Below are 12,493 nucleotides of genomic sequence, written 5' to 3' on the forward strand. Positions count from 1 at the left end.
CTTTGTAGACCAGGCTAGCCTTGAACTCACACAGATCAGCCTGCCTCTGCCTCCTGAGTGTTGGGATTAAAGTTGCGCCATTGGATTATTTTATAGAGCTGAGGCAGAAGGACACAGCCATACATTCAGTGTTTTGTCTCTTAGGTCTTTTTGTAACCCTGTATTCTTACAGTGGAACTCATGTTAGAACCATGTGATGATTATTTTAGGTTATAGTGAGTCCAATTCTGTTTTAAAATTTGGCTCTATTATTGGAAAGACCTTAAAGATATCATAGAATGTGTGTGGGGGGGGTAAAGACTTCATGTCAAAAAAATGTCATTTTCCTATGATAGGGATTGCATCTAATCTGTAATTAGATGCAATCTGTAGTTGGATGGTCTTACTGAGAAGCTGAAAGCAGTGTACCTTCTTAGAGCACATAGTCCCATTTTAAACAGATTTAGAAATGGACTGAAAAGGGGGCTCCAGGATAATTTATTGCAATTTATTTCTTCAGCCAGACTGAAGGTAAACTTGCCTTTCCAGGGCAGATCATTGGCCTGATGTATGACCTCCCCAACTACAATAGCTCTCAATGGTGGGTACACGGGTAGGTCTCCACCTAGTGGTAGATCTTCTAACATGGGCTAGGAGGGAACAGCTTTCCCATCATGGGCCTTTAATGAGCCATATGAATGCTGCCACCACCTCATTAGCATGGGTTTTCATTCCATCGCTTCCCATTTTAATGTCTTTTAAATAATTTTACAGTTTACAGTTCATTGTGTATGTCGAGCTTTTTTGATCCCTTGGACAAAATCGACCCTTCTCCAACTGTCTCCCGTATTCTCTGCTGCAGTGACTGATGTCCACAAGTTCAACAGCCCTTCTTGGGTCATTTTTCCACTTACATTGCATTCTTGACATGACTGATTACAGAGATAGTGACAACGTTTACAATTACCAAGGCTAAAAGTGTGTGGGGCTTGAGGCTATAGATGTGCCCGGAAAGGGTAGCAGGAAGTGGAGGCAGGGGTGATGGAAGATCGTGAGGCTGCTGAGAGATTTCACTTCCAAAGGTTTGATCATTAAGGAGACAAATGACAGCTTCCATATATGGTTGAAGCAACCTCTCTGTTCCCTAACCTGTTCTTTTACTACGGTTGCATGAGGTATACATATTGAAAGAACCCGGGTGGTGGAGAAAGAGAAGTCAGGGTTTGCACTGACTGGGAATCTTTCCATGGTTCTATAGTTTCTACAGGTAAAAGAGGCAAACAAATTTTGACCAAACATCACATCATTTCAGTCATCGTCCTTGTCCTATTCCATGCACTCCACGGTCCTCAAGTGAATAATGTTCAGGGAACTTCTGCAATTTGTAACATGAGGGGCCGACTTGTTGGGGTTTCTGTTCCACCCGGTACTCCAGAGCTGGCAAACCCCAAGGAAAATCACACACAGGACTCCATAAGATTATAAACTGATTGGCCCATTAGGTCAGGCTACTTATTAGCTCTTATAACTTATGTTACCCCATTATTCTAACCTATGTTAGCCTTACATGGCTCCGTACTTTTCTCAGCTGGGCAAGTTACATGCTGCCTCTTCGGTGGTCTGCGCAGGAGTGGCAGAGGAACCTCCCTGCTTCCCAGAATTCTCCTGTTCTCATTGCATTACCTCTACTTCCTGTCTGGTCTTCCCACCTATACTGCCTGCCTGGCCAATCAGCGTTTTATTAAAATATGATTGACAGAATACAGATAATTCTCCTGCACCAGCAATTAAACTAGTGTCGTGCAAAGGAAATAGGATTTGAGCTAGAGAGGTTTGTAGACTAAGGTGACTTTAATCCAGGACCCACTGAGTCAACGCTCACAGTCACACAAAACTTCCATTGAGTCAGTGGTGCTATGTTCGGCTCTTACAGTCTGCAGAACTGATGCTAATGCACCACAGAAGGGGACTTCAGAAAGAGTCACTGTGGGATTATAAGTGGGACCTTCACTGAAAGAAGAAGACAAGGTTTCTATAAGTCAGTGGTTTTCAACCTGTGGGTCACGCTCCATCTGGGGCATGCTCCACATGGAGCATGACCCAGATTTACAATATGATTCATAACAGAGGCAAAATTATAGTGATAAGCTGGCAACAAAATTATTTTATGTATGGGGGTCACTACAAGATGAGGAACTGTAAAAAATGGTTGCAGCATTAGGAAGGTTAGGAAACACTATGGTTTAGCATAAGAGGAACCTGGAAGAGGAGCCCATCAGTGGTGCCTAGTGTAATCTCCATTGTAATCTCCATAGCATTTATAGATGGAGGCACCGGTACCAGGGAGCTAACCTGATCCATGAGGTATCTAGATGACTGTTTGATGACTGTCTGTTTCCATTGGCTCACCCTTTGGGGAAGGATGGTAGTTTGCACTGTTATGGGCAATACAAGGTAGCACACCTGTATTCTACTATTTTTGGCATTGTAGATGTCACATGAAAAGATGACCTAATGTAATAAAAACTCAGAAGTCAGAAATTGAGATAGAGACCTGAAAGATCCCAAGACAACTGAGTAATTGACTGACCCTCTCTCCACCTTTTCCAGACTCTCAAGTCCTGAAAATTCCCCCCAAACCTCCAAAGGTTGGTGGTGTTTTTTTCTGGTTCTCTCGAGCCACACTGCAATGATTTTTCCTCAATACTGAGTGTTGAACCCATGGACAGGTCCTATTTAGATCAGTTCAGGTGGCAGGCACTTGTACACATTGTCCTCAAAGACATAAGTATAGGGGAAATAGTTTTGTAGAGTTCCAAACCTTAGGACAGGAGTCTGACATGTATGTTTGCGTGTCTTTACTTGTGTGAACATGTCCAGTTACGACTGAAAGGAGTAACTTGCAGGCTAAGTCTGTAAGTACAAGTACATAGACATGCATGGACAAGGAGTCTCTGGCAGTTCTCATAAACGGACCTGAGAGATTGATGTGAAAAAATATCGAGAAATTCTAAAGGAACAAAATGTCACACTTCAAGGAGATAAGCAAGAATGTTGTAAAATGTGTTTTCCGTGGTGTCAGTTTCTGGCTGTGTCTCACATAACCAATCATCTTGCTTCCTTCTTGCAGAGAGAATGCTGGTGCTGATCAGGTCAAGGAGAATTTGCTTCAGCTGAGCTGTCACTTCACGAGGATGCTGTTGTTTGAAGACATTGACGTACCTGATTAAGAAATGAGAATCTTGGAGCAGGTTGGGCTAATAGATATCATGAGCACAGTGAGGATGCACAACCTCCTGGCCTACGTGAGACACCTGACAGGCCAGCGTGAGGAAGCCCTGCAGAGCCTGAAAGAAGTAGAAGCCTTGGCCCAGAGAGAGCAGTTGAACAAAAGAAGCTTGATGACCTGGGGCAACTGTGCCTGGGTGCATTACCACATGGGCAGCTTGGCAGAAGCCCAGACCTACCTGGACAAGGTGGAAAATAACTGCAAGGAATTTGCAAGTCCCTTCCGCTACAGGATACCGAGATGCACTGTGAAGAAGGCTGGGCCTTGCTGAAGTGTGGAGGACGGAATTATAGACGAGCCATGGCCTGCTTTGCAAAAGCTTTGGAAGCTGAGCCTGAAAACCCTGAATACAGCATTGGCTATGCCATCACCGCCTATCGTGAAGACTGTGATGACAATAATATTTCTCTGGAACCGCTAAGGAAGGCTGTCATGTTAAATCCAACATATACATATACTAAAGTTTATCTTGCCCTGAAACTTCAGGATGTAGGAGAAACAGAAGAAGCAGAAAGACACATTGAAGAAGCCCTCAGCAGCACATCCTGTCAAACCTATGTCTTTCGTTATGCAGCCAAGTATTTCCGAAGGAAGCGCTGCATAGACCAAGCTCTCCAACTCCTACACAAGGCCTTGCAGACATCACCTGACTCTGGCTACCTGCGTTACCAAATAGGGCTCTGTTACAAGAAACAAATAATCCAATTGAAGACATCCAGAAACAAACAGCCCAGAAGGCAGAGCAATATGAATGAAATGGCCCAACGGACCATTTGTGAATTTCAGAAGACTGTGGAACTGTGGCCCACATTTGAGATGGCTTATGTTTGCATGGCTAAAGTGCAGGCAGAAATTCGCCAATATGAAGAAGCTGAGGCAAATTTCCAGAAGGCGCTGAACATGAAGAACCTTGCAGGGGCACATAGAGCAGGACATTCATTACCGCTATGGCCGTTACCAGCTATTTCATCAAAATTCAGAAGACAAGGCAATCACCCACTACTTTAACCTCAGAGCAAAAGAGATGAGCAAAGAAGAGAGTTTGAAAGCAGGAGAGGTCTCACAGTCCTGGGCATTTTGAAAAACCAACAAGACTTTCAGCTTATTAGAGAAATACAAGGAAAGCCCTTTTTAGGTGCCATAGCCTAAATTATATAAATACCTTCATTCAATATTTATATGCTAAAAATATCAAGTTAAAGCAACTGCAGTTGATGCTGGAGAATTGTCTGTAATCTGTCAATCATATTTTAATAAAACGCTGATTGGTCAGGGAGGCAATATAGGTGGGTAAACCAGACAGGAAGTAGAGGTGATACAATGAGAACAGGAGAATTCTGGAAAGCAGGAAGCCATTCCTTCACTCCTGCGCAGATCACTGAAGAGGCAGCATGTAACTTTCCCAGCTGAGAAAGGTACGAAACCATGTGCTAAAGTAGATAAGGATAATGGGGTAACATAAGTTATAAGAACTAATAAGTAGCCAGAGCTAATGGCCAATCAGTTTATAATCTTATAATCTTATGGAGTCCTGTGTATGATCTCTCTTTGGGGCATGCCGGCTGAGGGGTACCGGTCGGGACAGATACCCCAACAAGCCGGCCCTCATGTTACAAATGGCGCCCAACATGGGGCTACATATGGTGCCCAGACGTGGATAACTGAATCCACAGAAAGCTTGAGAAAGCTTGGGAAATAAAGTAAAGCATGTTTTGTTGGTAGCAGCAATTTCTCGGGTCTGCTCTGCTTGCTAGAGGAAAGCAAACACTCCCATCTAAGAGAGGCTTCCTGACTCAGCTTTAGCGGCAAAACCTTGCAGCTCTTTAAGAGGTCCTGCCACTAAACACTTAAACAGTGTTGGTAAAAAGCTGAACGCATGATTTTTGGGTTTTCAGCCGTAGCAGGAAAAAAAAGCTGTGCTGTTGTAAAATGCCGGCTGTCCTGCCAGAGCAAACTCTGACTCTTTCAGGCAGGCAGTCCAACTGAGTGTGGTCTGTGAGCAGAATGCTGCAGCTTGCTTTCAAGGACCTTGAAATGCCATAGAGTTGTGGCAGTGAACACAGCTCTGGCTGGTACCTCAGCCACGACGTTGGAAAGCTAAGGAATGGGCTAATTCCAGCCATAAAAGCCACAGTTTTAGTCCTCTCCTTAAAGACTCATGTGGTCAGAAACAGAGAGATATACAGTAAAGAGAGATTCAAATAGGAAGAAAACCTCTAAATGGTTTACTATGTGTTAAAAATATATGCAGGCTAAAAGGTTAAAGTCATTAAAAATAAAAAAGAAAGAAAGGGAGATGTAGGGTGTGGTGGTACACACCTTTAATCCCAATGCCTGCGAGGCAGAGGTACATTGACCTCTGGGACTTTAAGGGGCAGAGGTAGTTGACCTCTGTGACTTCAAGGTGTGGTAGGACACACCTTTAATCCCAATGCCTGGGAGGCAGAGACAGATAGATCTCTGAGTTCAAGGTGTGGTAGCACACACCTTTAATCCTAGCACTGGGGAAGCAGAGACACATGGATCTCTGTGAGTTCAAGGTGTGGTAGCAAACACCTTTAATCCCAGCACTGGGGAGGTAGAGGTAGGCAAATCTCTGTGAGTTCAAGGACAGTCTGGTCTATAGAGTTATTCCAGGACAAAGATATACAGAGAACCTGTCTCAAAAAGTAAAAGTAAAAATAAAAGAAATAGAGGTTAAAATAAAGATGGAAAATAAACAGAGAATCTTGATACTGTATGCTATTATGTTCTCTTTGAATTGTTTGAATGCTGAGGAAGGAGCAACAGCTGATAAAGGACTGTTGCTTATAAATACTGCTGATCTAACCCGAGATAGGTATTTTGAAAATACCTTGGCTTCAAAACTGAAGTCAAAAGGTTTGTTACTTTGGAGAAGAGATTTTGCTTGTGTTTCCACAGAAAATGAGAGGCTCTGGATTTATTCAGAGTTAAGAAAAATCATCTTTGGCCAAGGGAGACCACCTGAGCAATCTCCGGTAGGAACAGATGGCCCAGATGTCTGAGTTCTACATACAGAATGGATTCAAGGCGCTGCCTGAGATGATCAGGTCTCACAGGATACTCCAGTCAGGACTTGATTATAACTCTAAATTTTCTTTAGGTCCCCATAAGATCATCAGCGCCCCCAACCAGTAGGAAGTAACCTGAAATACTACGCCCACATTCCCAACAAATGGACTATGGGTACTTTCCTTTGTTTAAAAAATAAAAGGGAAATGATGAGGGAGAATTGTCTGTATTCTGTTAATCATATTTTAATAAAACGCTGATTGGCCAGGGAGGCAATATAGGTGGGTAAACCAGACAGGAAGTAGAGGTGATGCAATGAGAACAGGAGTATTCTGGAAAGCAGGAAGCCATTCCTTCACTCCTGCGCAGATCACTGAAGAGGCAGCATGTAATTTGCCCAGCTGAGAAATGTATGGAGCCATGTGCTAAAGTAGATAAGGATAATGGGGTAACATAAGTTATAAAAACTAATAAGTAGCCAGAGCTCATGGCCAATCAGTTTATAATCTTATGGAGTCCTGTGTATGATTTCTCTTTGGGGCATGCTGGCTGAGGGGTACCGGTCGGGAAAGATACCCCAACAAGCCGGCCCTCATGTTACAAATGGCGCCCAACATGGGGCTACATGCAGTAACAAATTTGTTATGCTTTTTTGATGACAATTTAAAAGATGCAATTGTCTATTTGCATCGTATCTTGGATATGTTTTATTTTCAGCTTGATACTTGTTAGAGTCATCTGGAAAGAACTGTCTCCATCAGAATGACTTATGGGCAAATTGTATGATTTGGCCTTGCGTCTCACCTGCTTTTGGATGACCTGTTCCACAGTGGGTGGGTTCATCCCTAGGCCTGTGGCCCTGGTCTCTATAAGATATCTAGCTGTACATTTACTAGTAGGTAAACCAGCAAGCAGAATTCTTCCATGATTTCTGTTCAATTTCCTGCCTTGAATTCTTGCCCTGAGTTTCCTCAGTGTTGGATTGTGATCTTTAAGTATAAGTGAAATAAACATTTTTTCCCAAGTTGTTTTTGGATATGGTGTTCATCACAGCAATAGAATACATAAGGTCATGATGGAATCTGCAGAAGTTGATAAGGAAAGTCACACAGCAAACCAAGTGGTTTGGACCAGTTCCGGACTGTAGAGGAACCAACTTGCAAATAGACTCTGCTATCCCTAAACTTCCCTTTTTCCATCCCATCAAATCAACATGACTATAGTCTCACTTCCAAGGAAACTGCAGAACTTCAGTTCTTTTGATGAAAAAATAATTGGGAAGATGGCAGTCTGGTTCTTTATGTTCCCATCGCCTTCATCAACCCCTTTGTAACAGCATCACATCCCTGGTGCAGGGATGTCTCTCTCTGGACAGACAGTGGAACTGACAAGTCAGTCTATCCAAGAGCCTTCTCCCCATCAGTTCAGAGGAGAGAGCAAGAAGGACAATCCCTGGTTGTCCACAGTTTCGCTGACGAGAAACCTGAAGGCTTTGTTTCAGTTTCCAGTTTCATTTTCCTACTGGTGTGTGCCACACCACACCTCATTTTATAGCACTGTTTCCAGCTTATATATGAGAAGTCCAGTTGGTGCGAAAGTCCAGAAGAGAGCGGAGCACCAAGGAAGGATCCTGAAGAGTCCTCTCCTGGTGAAAACCCAAAGAACCGCAGCCACCTTCACAGCCACCATGGGGTAAGGATTCCCCTGCAATGCAGTTTGAGTGAACCCAGGACACAGACATTTGCTTGTGGCCAGGTCTCACTAAGTCTGCTAACATTCTTTTGTTATGTCTTATGGGCTCTCTTTTTACTACTGAAAAGGGAACAAGGATGCTAATTGTACTGATGGCCCAGAGAATTTGTTCAGTGGTTATAATGTGGGCCTGGGGCTGGATGAGTGAAAGAATACTTGCTAGAGTTTTTAAGGCTGTCTCAGACATGTAGTTCAAATCCCTGGGTGATACATTAGCATGCTCATCCCATAGAGAGAGACAGTTACCAATGAGAATTTCAGGAGTAAAATAATGATGTGGGATTCCCTTCTATATGCTGTGAATACCATTAATTAAATCTGTTTGGGGTCTGTGATAGGGTAGATCAGAGCTAGGTGGGGAAAACCAAACTTAATGCTAGGAGAAAGAATGCAGAGTCAGAGAGAACTCATGTAACTCCACCAGAGACAGTCTCTGGTCCGAATCTTGTCAGTAAGCCACAGCCACATGGTGATATGCAGATTACTAGAAATGGGTTAAATTAAGATGTAAGAGTTGGCAAGTAAGAAGTTAGAGGTAAGGAGCCAAGCAGTGATTTAATTAATACAGTGTCTGTGTGGTCTTTTTGGTTCTGGGCAGTTGGGAAGAACACGCAGCCTCCTACAACACAATAAGTTACCACTCTATGTACTTAGAGTACTAAAAGAGAGAAGTTGCTTAGAGTGTCTTCCTTCCCATCTCCTAACCCTACATATTCATTGCCCTTGGAATGGACCCAACTTACTCCCAGAGGATCTTTTGCGATGCTGTTTAAGCTTACTGGTTCAAGTGCTTTTCACCCATCCCTGGCTGGGTTAACACAAGACAGGACACATTATTTTTTCTGACCATTAGTAAAAAACAAAAATGTGGAAATTCTATTCTACTTGATGAGAGATATTTAAATCTTTTCCCGCAGGACACTAAATTGCCCCAGGAATTTATGCATATATGTATGTATATTCACAATCATATACATATATAAAACATAAAGAAGTAGTAGGCACTTTGGATTCTTTTTTATTTTTTTGGTTTCTGGATATTTTGGGTTTTGTTTTTCAAGTCAGGGTTTCTCTGTAGTTTTGGAGCCTATCCTGGATCTAGCTCTTGTAGACCAGTCTCATCGTGAAATCACAGAGATCTGCCTGCCTCTGCCTCTGAGTGTTGGGATTAAAGGCATACACAACACTGGCTGGCTCCATGTAAAGTTTTTTATGTAAATGTCTCTTGCTTTTATGTTTGATATTGCCTTTTGGGTTGAAAATGTCAGACAGTAGAGTTGTTTTCTCTTAAATTTAGGGCTACAGTGATCATCTCTTCCATAGGCAACTATTTTCTGTTCTTGCACATAGAAGCATCTATAGTGCATGAGTATGGAGGAGGCTGTGAGCTTCGGTTGTTGATGAGACAAAATACAGAAAACACAGAGGTATAAAATTGTGGAATAAAATAAACAAGAGGGCAGAAGACACTAAGGGCTGTCAGGTGACAGTCATGGTCATAGGGTCAGTGACTAAGCTGTGCCTGGGTCCAGAGTTACCATGACTCTAGCAGGTGGCTAGGACTGTGGTTTGCAAATGAATGCCTGCAGTGTGCGAAAGGCTGGAGACCTCCAAGTGCACAGGGGAGGCTGGATGCTGAGATCTCCAAGTGCACAGGGGAGGCTGGATGCTGAGATCTCCAAGTGCACAGGGGAGGCTGAATGCTGAGATCTTTCCACGTAAAGATGGAAAATACACAGAGAATGCGGATACTGTATGCTATTATGCTCTCTTTGAATTGTTTAAATGCTGAGGAAGGAGCAACAGCTGCTAAAAGATATTTGCTTATAAATGCTGCAGAATTAATACAAGATAGGTATTTTGAAAATACCTTGGCTTCAAAATTGAAGTCAAAAGGTATGTTACTTTGGAGAAGAGATTTTGCTTTTGTTTCCACAGAAAATGAGAGGCTCTGGATTTATTTAGAGTTAAGAAAAATCATCTTTGACCAAGGGAGGCCACCTGAAAAATCTCCGACAGGAATAGATGGCCCAGATGTCTGAGTTCTTCATCCAGAATAGATTCAAGACTGCTGCCTGAGATGATCAAGACTCACAGGATACTTTCTTCAGCCAGGACTTGATCATAACTCTAAACTTCCTTTAGGTCCCCTTAAGATTATCAGCGCCCCCAACCAGCAGGAAGTAGCCTGGAATACATACTACGCCCACATTCCCAAAAAAATGGACTATGGATATTTTCCTTTGTTTTTTTTTAAAAAAAGAGGGGGAAGTGGTGTGGGATAATTGTCTGTATTCTGTTAATCATGTTTTAAATAAATGCTGATTGGCCAGGCAAGATGTGTAGGTGGGAAAACCAGACAGGAAGTGGAAATGATGCAAGGAGAGCAGGAGAATTCTGGGGAGGAGGAAGTTGATTCCTCCCACTCCTGCCTAGATCACCAAAGCAGCAGGATGTGAGCTGCCCCACTGAAAAAGGTACTGAGCCACATGGCTAACATAGATCAGAAAAATGGGTTAATCAAGATGTGAGAGTTAGCCAGTAAGAAGCCTGACCTAATGGGACAATCAGCTTTATAACTTATAGAGATCTCAGTGTGATTTTTCTCTGGGACTAAACATCTGGGGGACGGGAGAGACAGAAAACACAAACAAGTAGGCCCCCTCATGTTACAGATACATTTGAACCACAGCAAGAGAAATAATACTGAGTTTATTTCTGTGTTAGTTAAATTTCTGTGATTATAACAAAATACCTGAAGCAACTAACTTAAAAAGAAAAAAGATTTATCTTGACTCTTGGTGTTAGAGGTTTCAGTAATTGATCACTGGGGCCTGCAGCAAATACATTACAATGGAGAGAACAGGGCAAAGGAAGCTCCTGTCACATGGTGACCAGGACCTGAGGAATGAGACAGGAAGAGGTTAGGACCCCCAAATCCCTTCCAGAGACATCAATGACCTAATTGCCTTTCATTGGAACCATTAGTACCATCAGATGTGAACCAAGACTTTGGGACATGGAGCTTCGGGAAAAACATTTAATCAAATTAAAGTATGTTCTGAGGAAGGAAACAGAGATGCTACATTAACTGCTGAAGTTCATGTGGAAAATCACTTTAAACATTTTGATTTGTCAGCGAGGACAGAAGGAAATGAAGCAGGTGAGAATCTACTTTTAGTAGTGGGTCTTGGTGTGATCCAGAAAACACATCGGGAAATTATGTTATGACCTTTTGACCTATGGGTCTGTATATTCTGTAATTCTTCTGTTTTCAAGAGTGGTATATGGGCCAGAGTTTCCCAAAGGGTTTATAATAATGGGATGTATTAGAGGGCCATGCATATTCAGAGGTCGTATATTTCCAGAGTATCCTTCTGTAGAGAGCCCAGAAAGCCAATGGCTGCTCAGGCCAAACTGCTGAATGCCTGAGAAAAAAAAGGGACCAATGATGACACCTCATTCAAGGACTGAGGTCTGGAAGGCACTTGGATCAATCCTGGTGGAAGTCAGTGTTCAAAGTTTCAAAAACAAGAGTCTTCATGTGAGTCTTCGTGGAGTGTTCTTGGGAGAGGGCAGCATTACAAACATTCAAGTGGTCAAGTAGGGTTTATTCATCATGGGTGCTCTTGCCAGCTTCCCCCCTTCTGCCGTGCTACTGACATTCAGGTTAGGTCTTCCCCATCTTGTTTGATTTCTCATTTGCCAGTGTCTCTGGAAACACTTCCACAGACAGAGGCAGACCTGTGCTTTACCAAGACTAGCAGACGGCCAAGATTAACGAACACAAGCATAAATAAGGAAAATACAAGACCAGCACATTTCTCTTTCATCACAGATGAGAGCTGCTGAACACCTGGGAATGCATATGCTGCCCCAGAAGGCGGGTCCCAGGAAGCCAGGGATGTATAGAGTGCCCTAAACATGATTTGCCTCCATATTGTCAGCGATCCTGACAGGTCATGGAATGTCAGACCATTTCAGGCTCTGGAAAAAGCAACTATCCAAAGTTTGCCCCTTCTGGTTTCCAGTTAATGATTTTGGTTACTAATTATACTACTTACTAGGGACCAGGCATGATTCTAGAACATTTCACTCATTCATCTACTTCATCCTCCCATCACCATGGTGATCTGGTAGCAGTGTTGTTTCCAGTTCAGAATAGGAGAAACTAAAGCCTCCAGAAGCAGGGGCTCACTTCCCTCAGGGAGCCACAGCCTAGAAATGCAGGTAGAGGGCTATCAGAGCTCCAACTTGGAACTGTGTGTCCATTCATTCAACATCTGCATTTCAAGTCTCTGCCAGGCAGCAGGGAGTGTACCCTTATTTTTGAAGGAAAGGAGGTAGTGAATGAAGCAGAGAAAAATCCTTGCTGCTGGGAATAGAAACTGCTCCCTACAGTGGCCTGTGGGTCATAGGGGTGAGGAGAGTGAGGATGGA

General features: G+C 43.0%; 1 protein-coding gene, 1 long non-coding RNA gene and 1 pseudogene across 3 annotated transcripts in view; 2 read left to right on the top strand and 1 right to left on the bottom strand.

Annotated features, from left to right (window-relative positions):
• LOC148121329 (antiviral innate immune response effector IFIT1-like) overlaps nt 1-6,812 on the top strand; it is an 89,381-nt pseudogene extending 82,569 nt beyond the window's left edge. The window contains exon 2 of the transcript XR_015738361.1: nt 3,110-6,812. The product of XR_015738361.1 is annotated as an antiviral innate immune response effector IFIT1-like (transcript). The remainder of the gene's footprint in view (nt 1-3,109) is intronic.
• LOC148121332 (uncharacterized) overlaps nt 1-12,493 on the bottom strand; it is a 138,275-nt gene that overhangs the window by 20,200 nt on the left and 105,582 nt on the right. The window lies entirely within an intron of this gene.
• The window catches only part of LOC125403496 (antiviral innate immune response effector IFIT1-like), a 70,055-nt gene continuing 64,905 nt past the window's right edge, over nt 7,344-12,493 (top strand). The window contains exon 1 of the mRNA XM_087907965.1: nt 7,344-7,993. Within this exon, the coding sequence (XP_087764091.1) occupies nt 7,659-7,993 (335 nt within the window). The 5' untranslated portion in view covers nt 7,344-7,658. The remainder of the gene's footprint in view (nt 7,994-12,493) is intronic.

This window comes from Myodes glareolus, chromosome 7 (genome assembly GCF_982192425.1).
Source record: "Myodes glareolus chromosome 7, mMyoGla1.1, whole genome shotgun sequence".
NCBI classification, from domain to species: Eukaryota; Metazoa; Chordata; class Mammalia; order Rodentia; family Cricetidae; genus Myodes; species Myodes glareolus.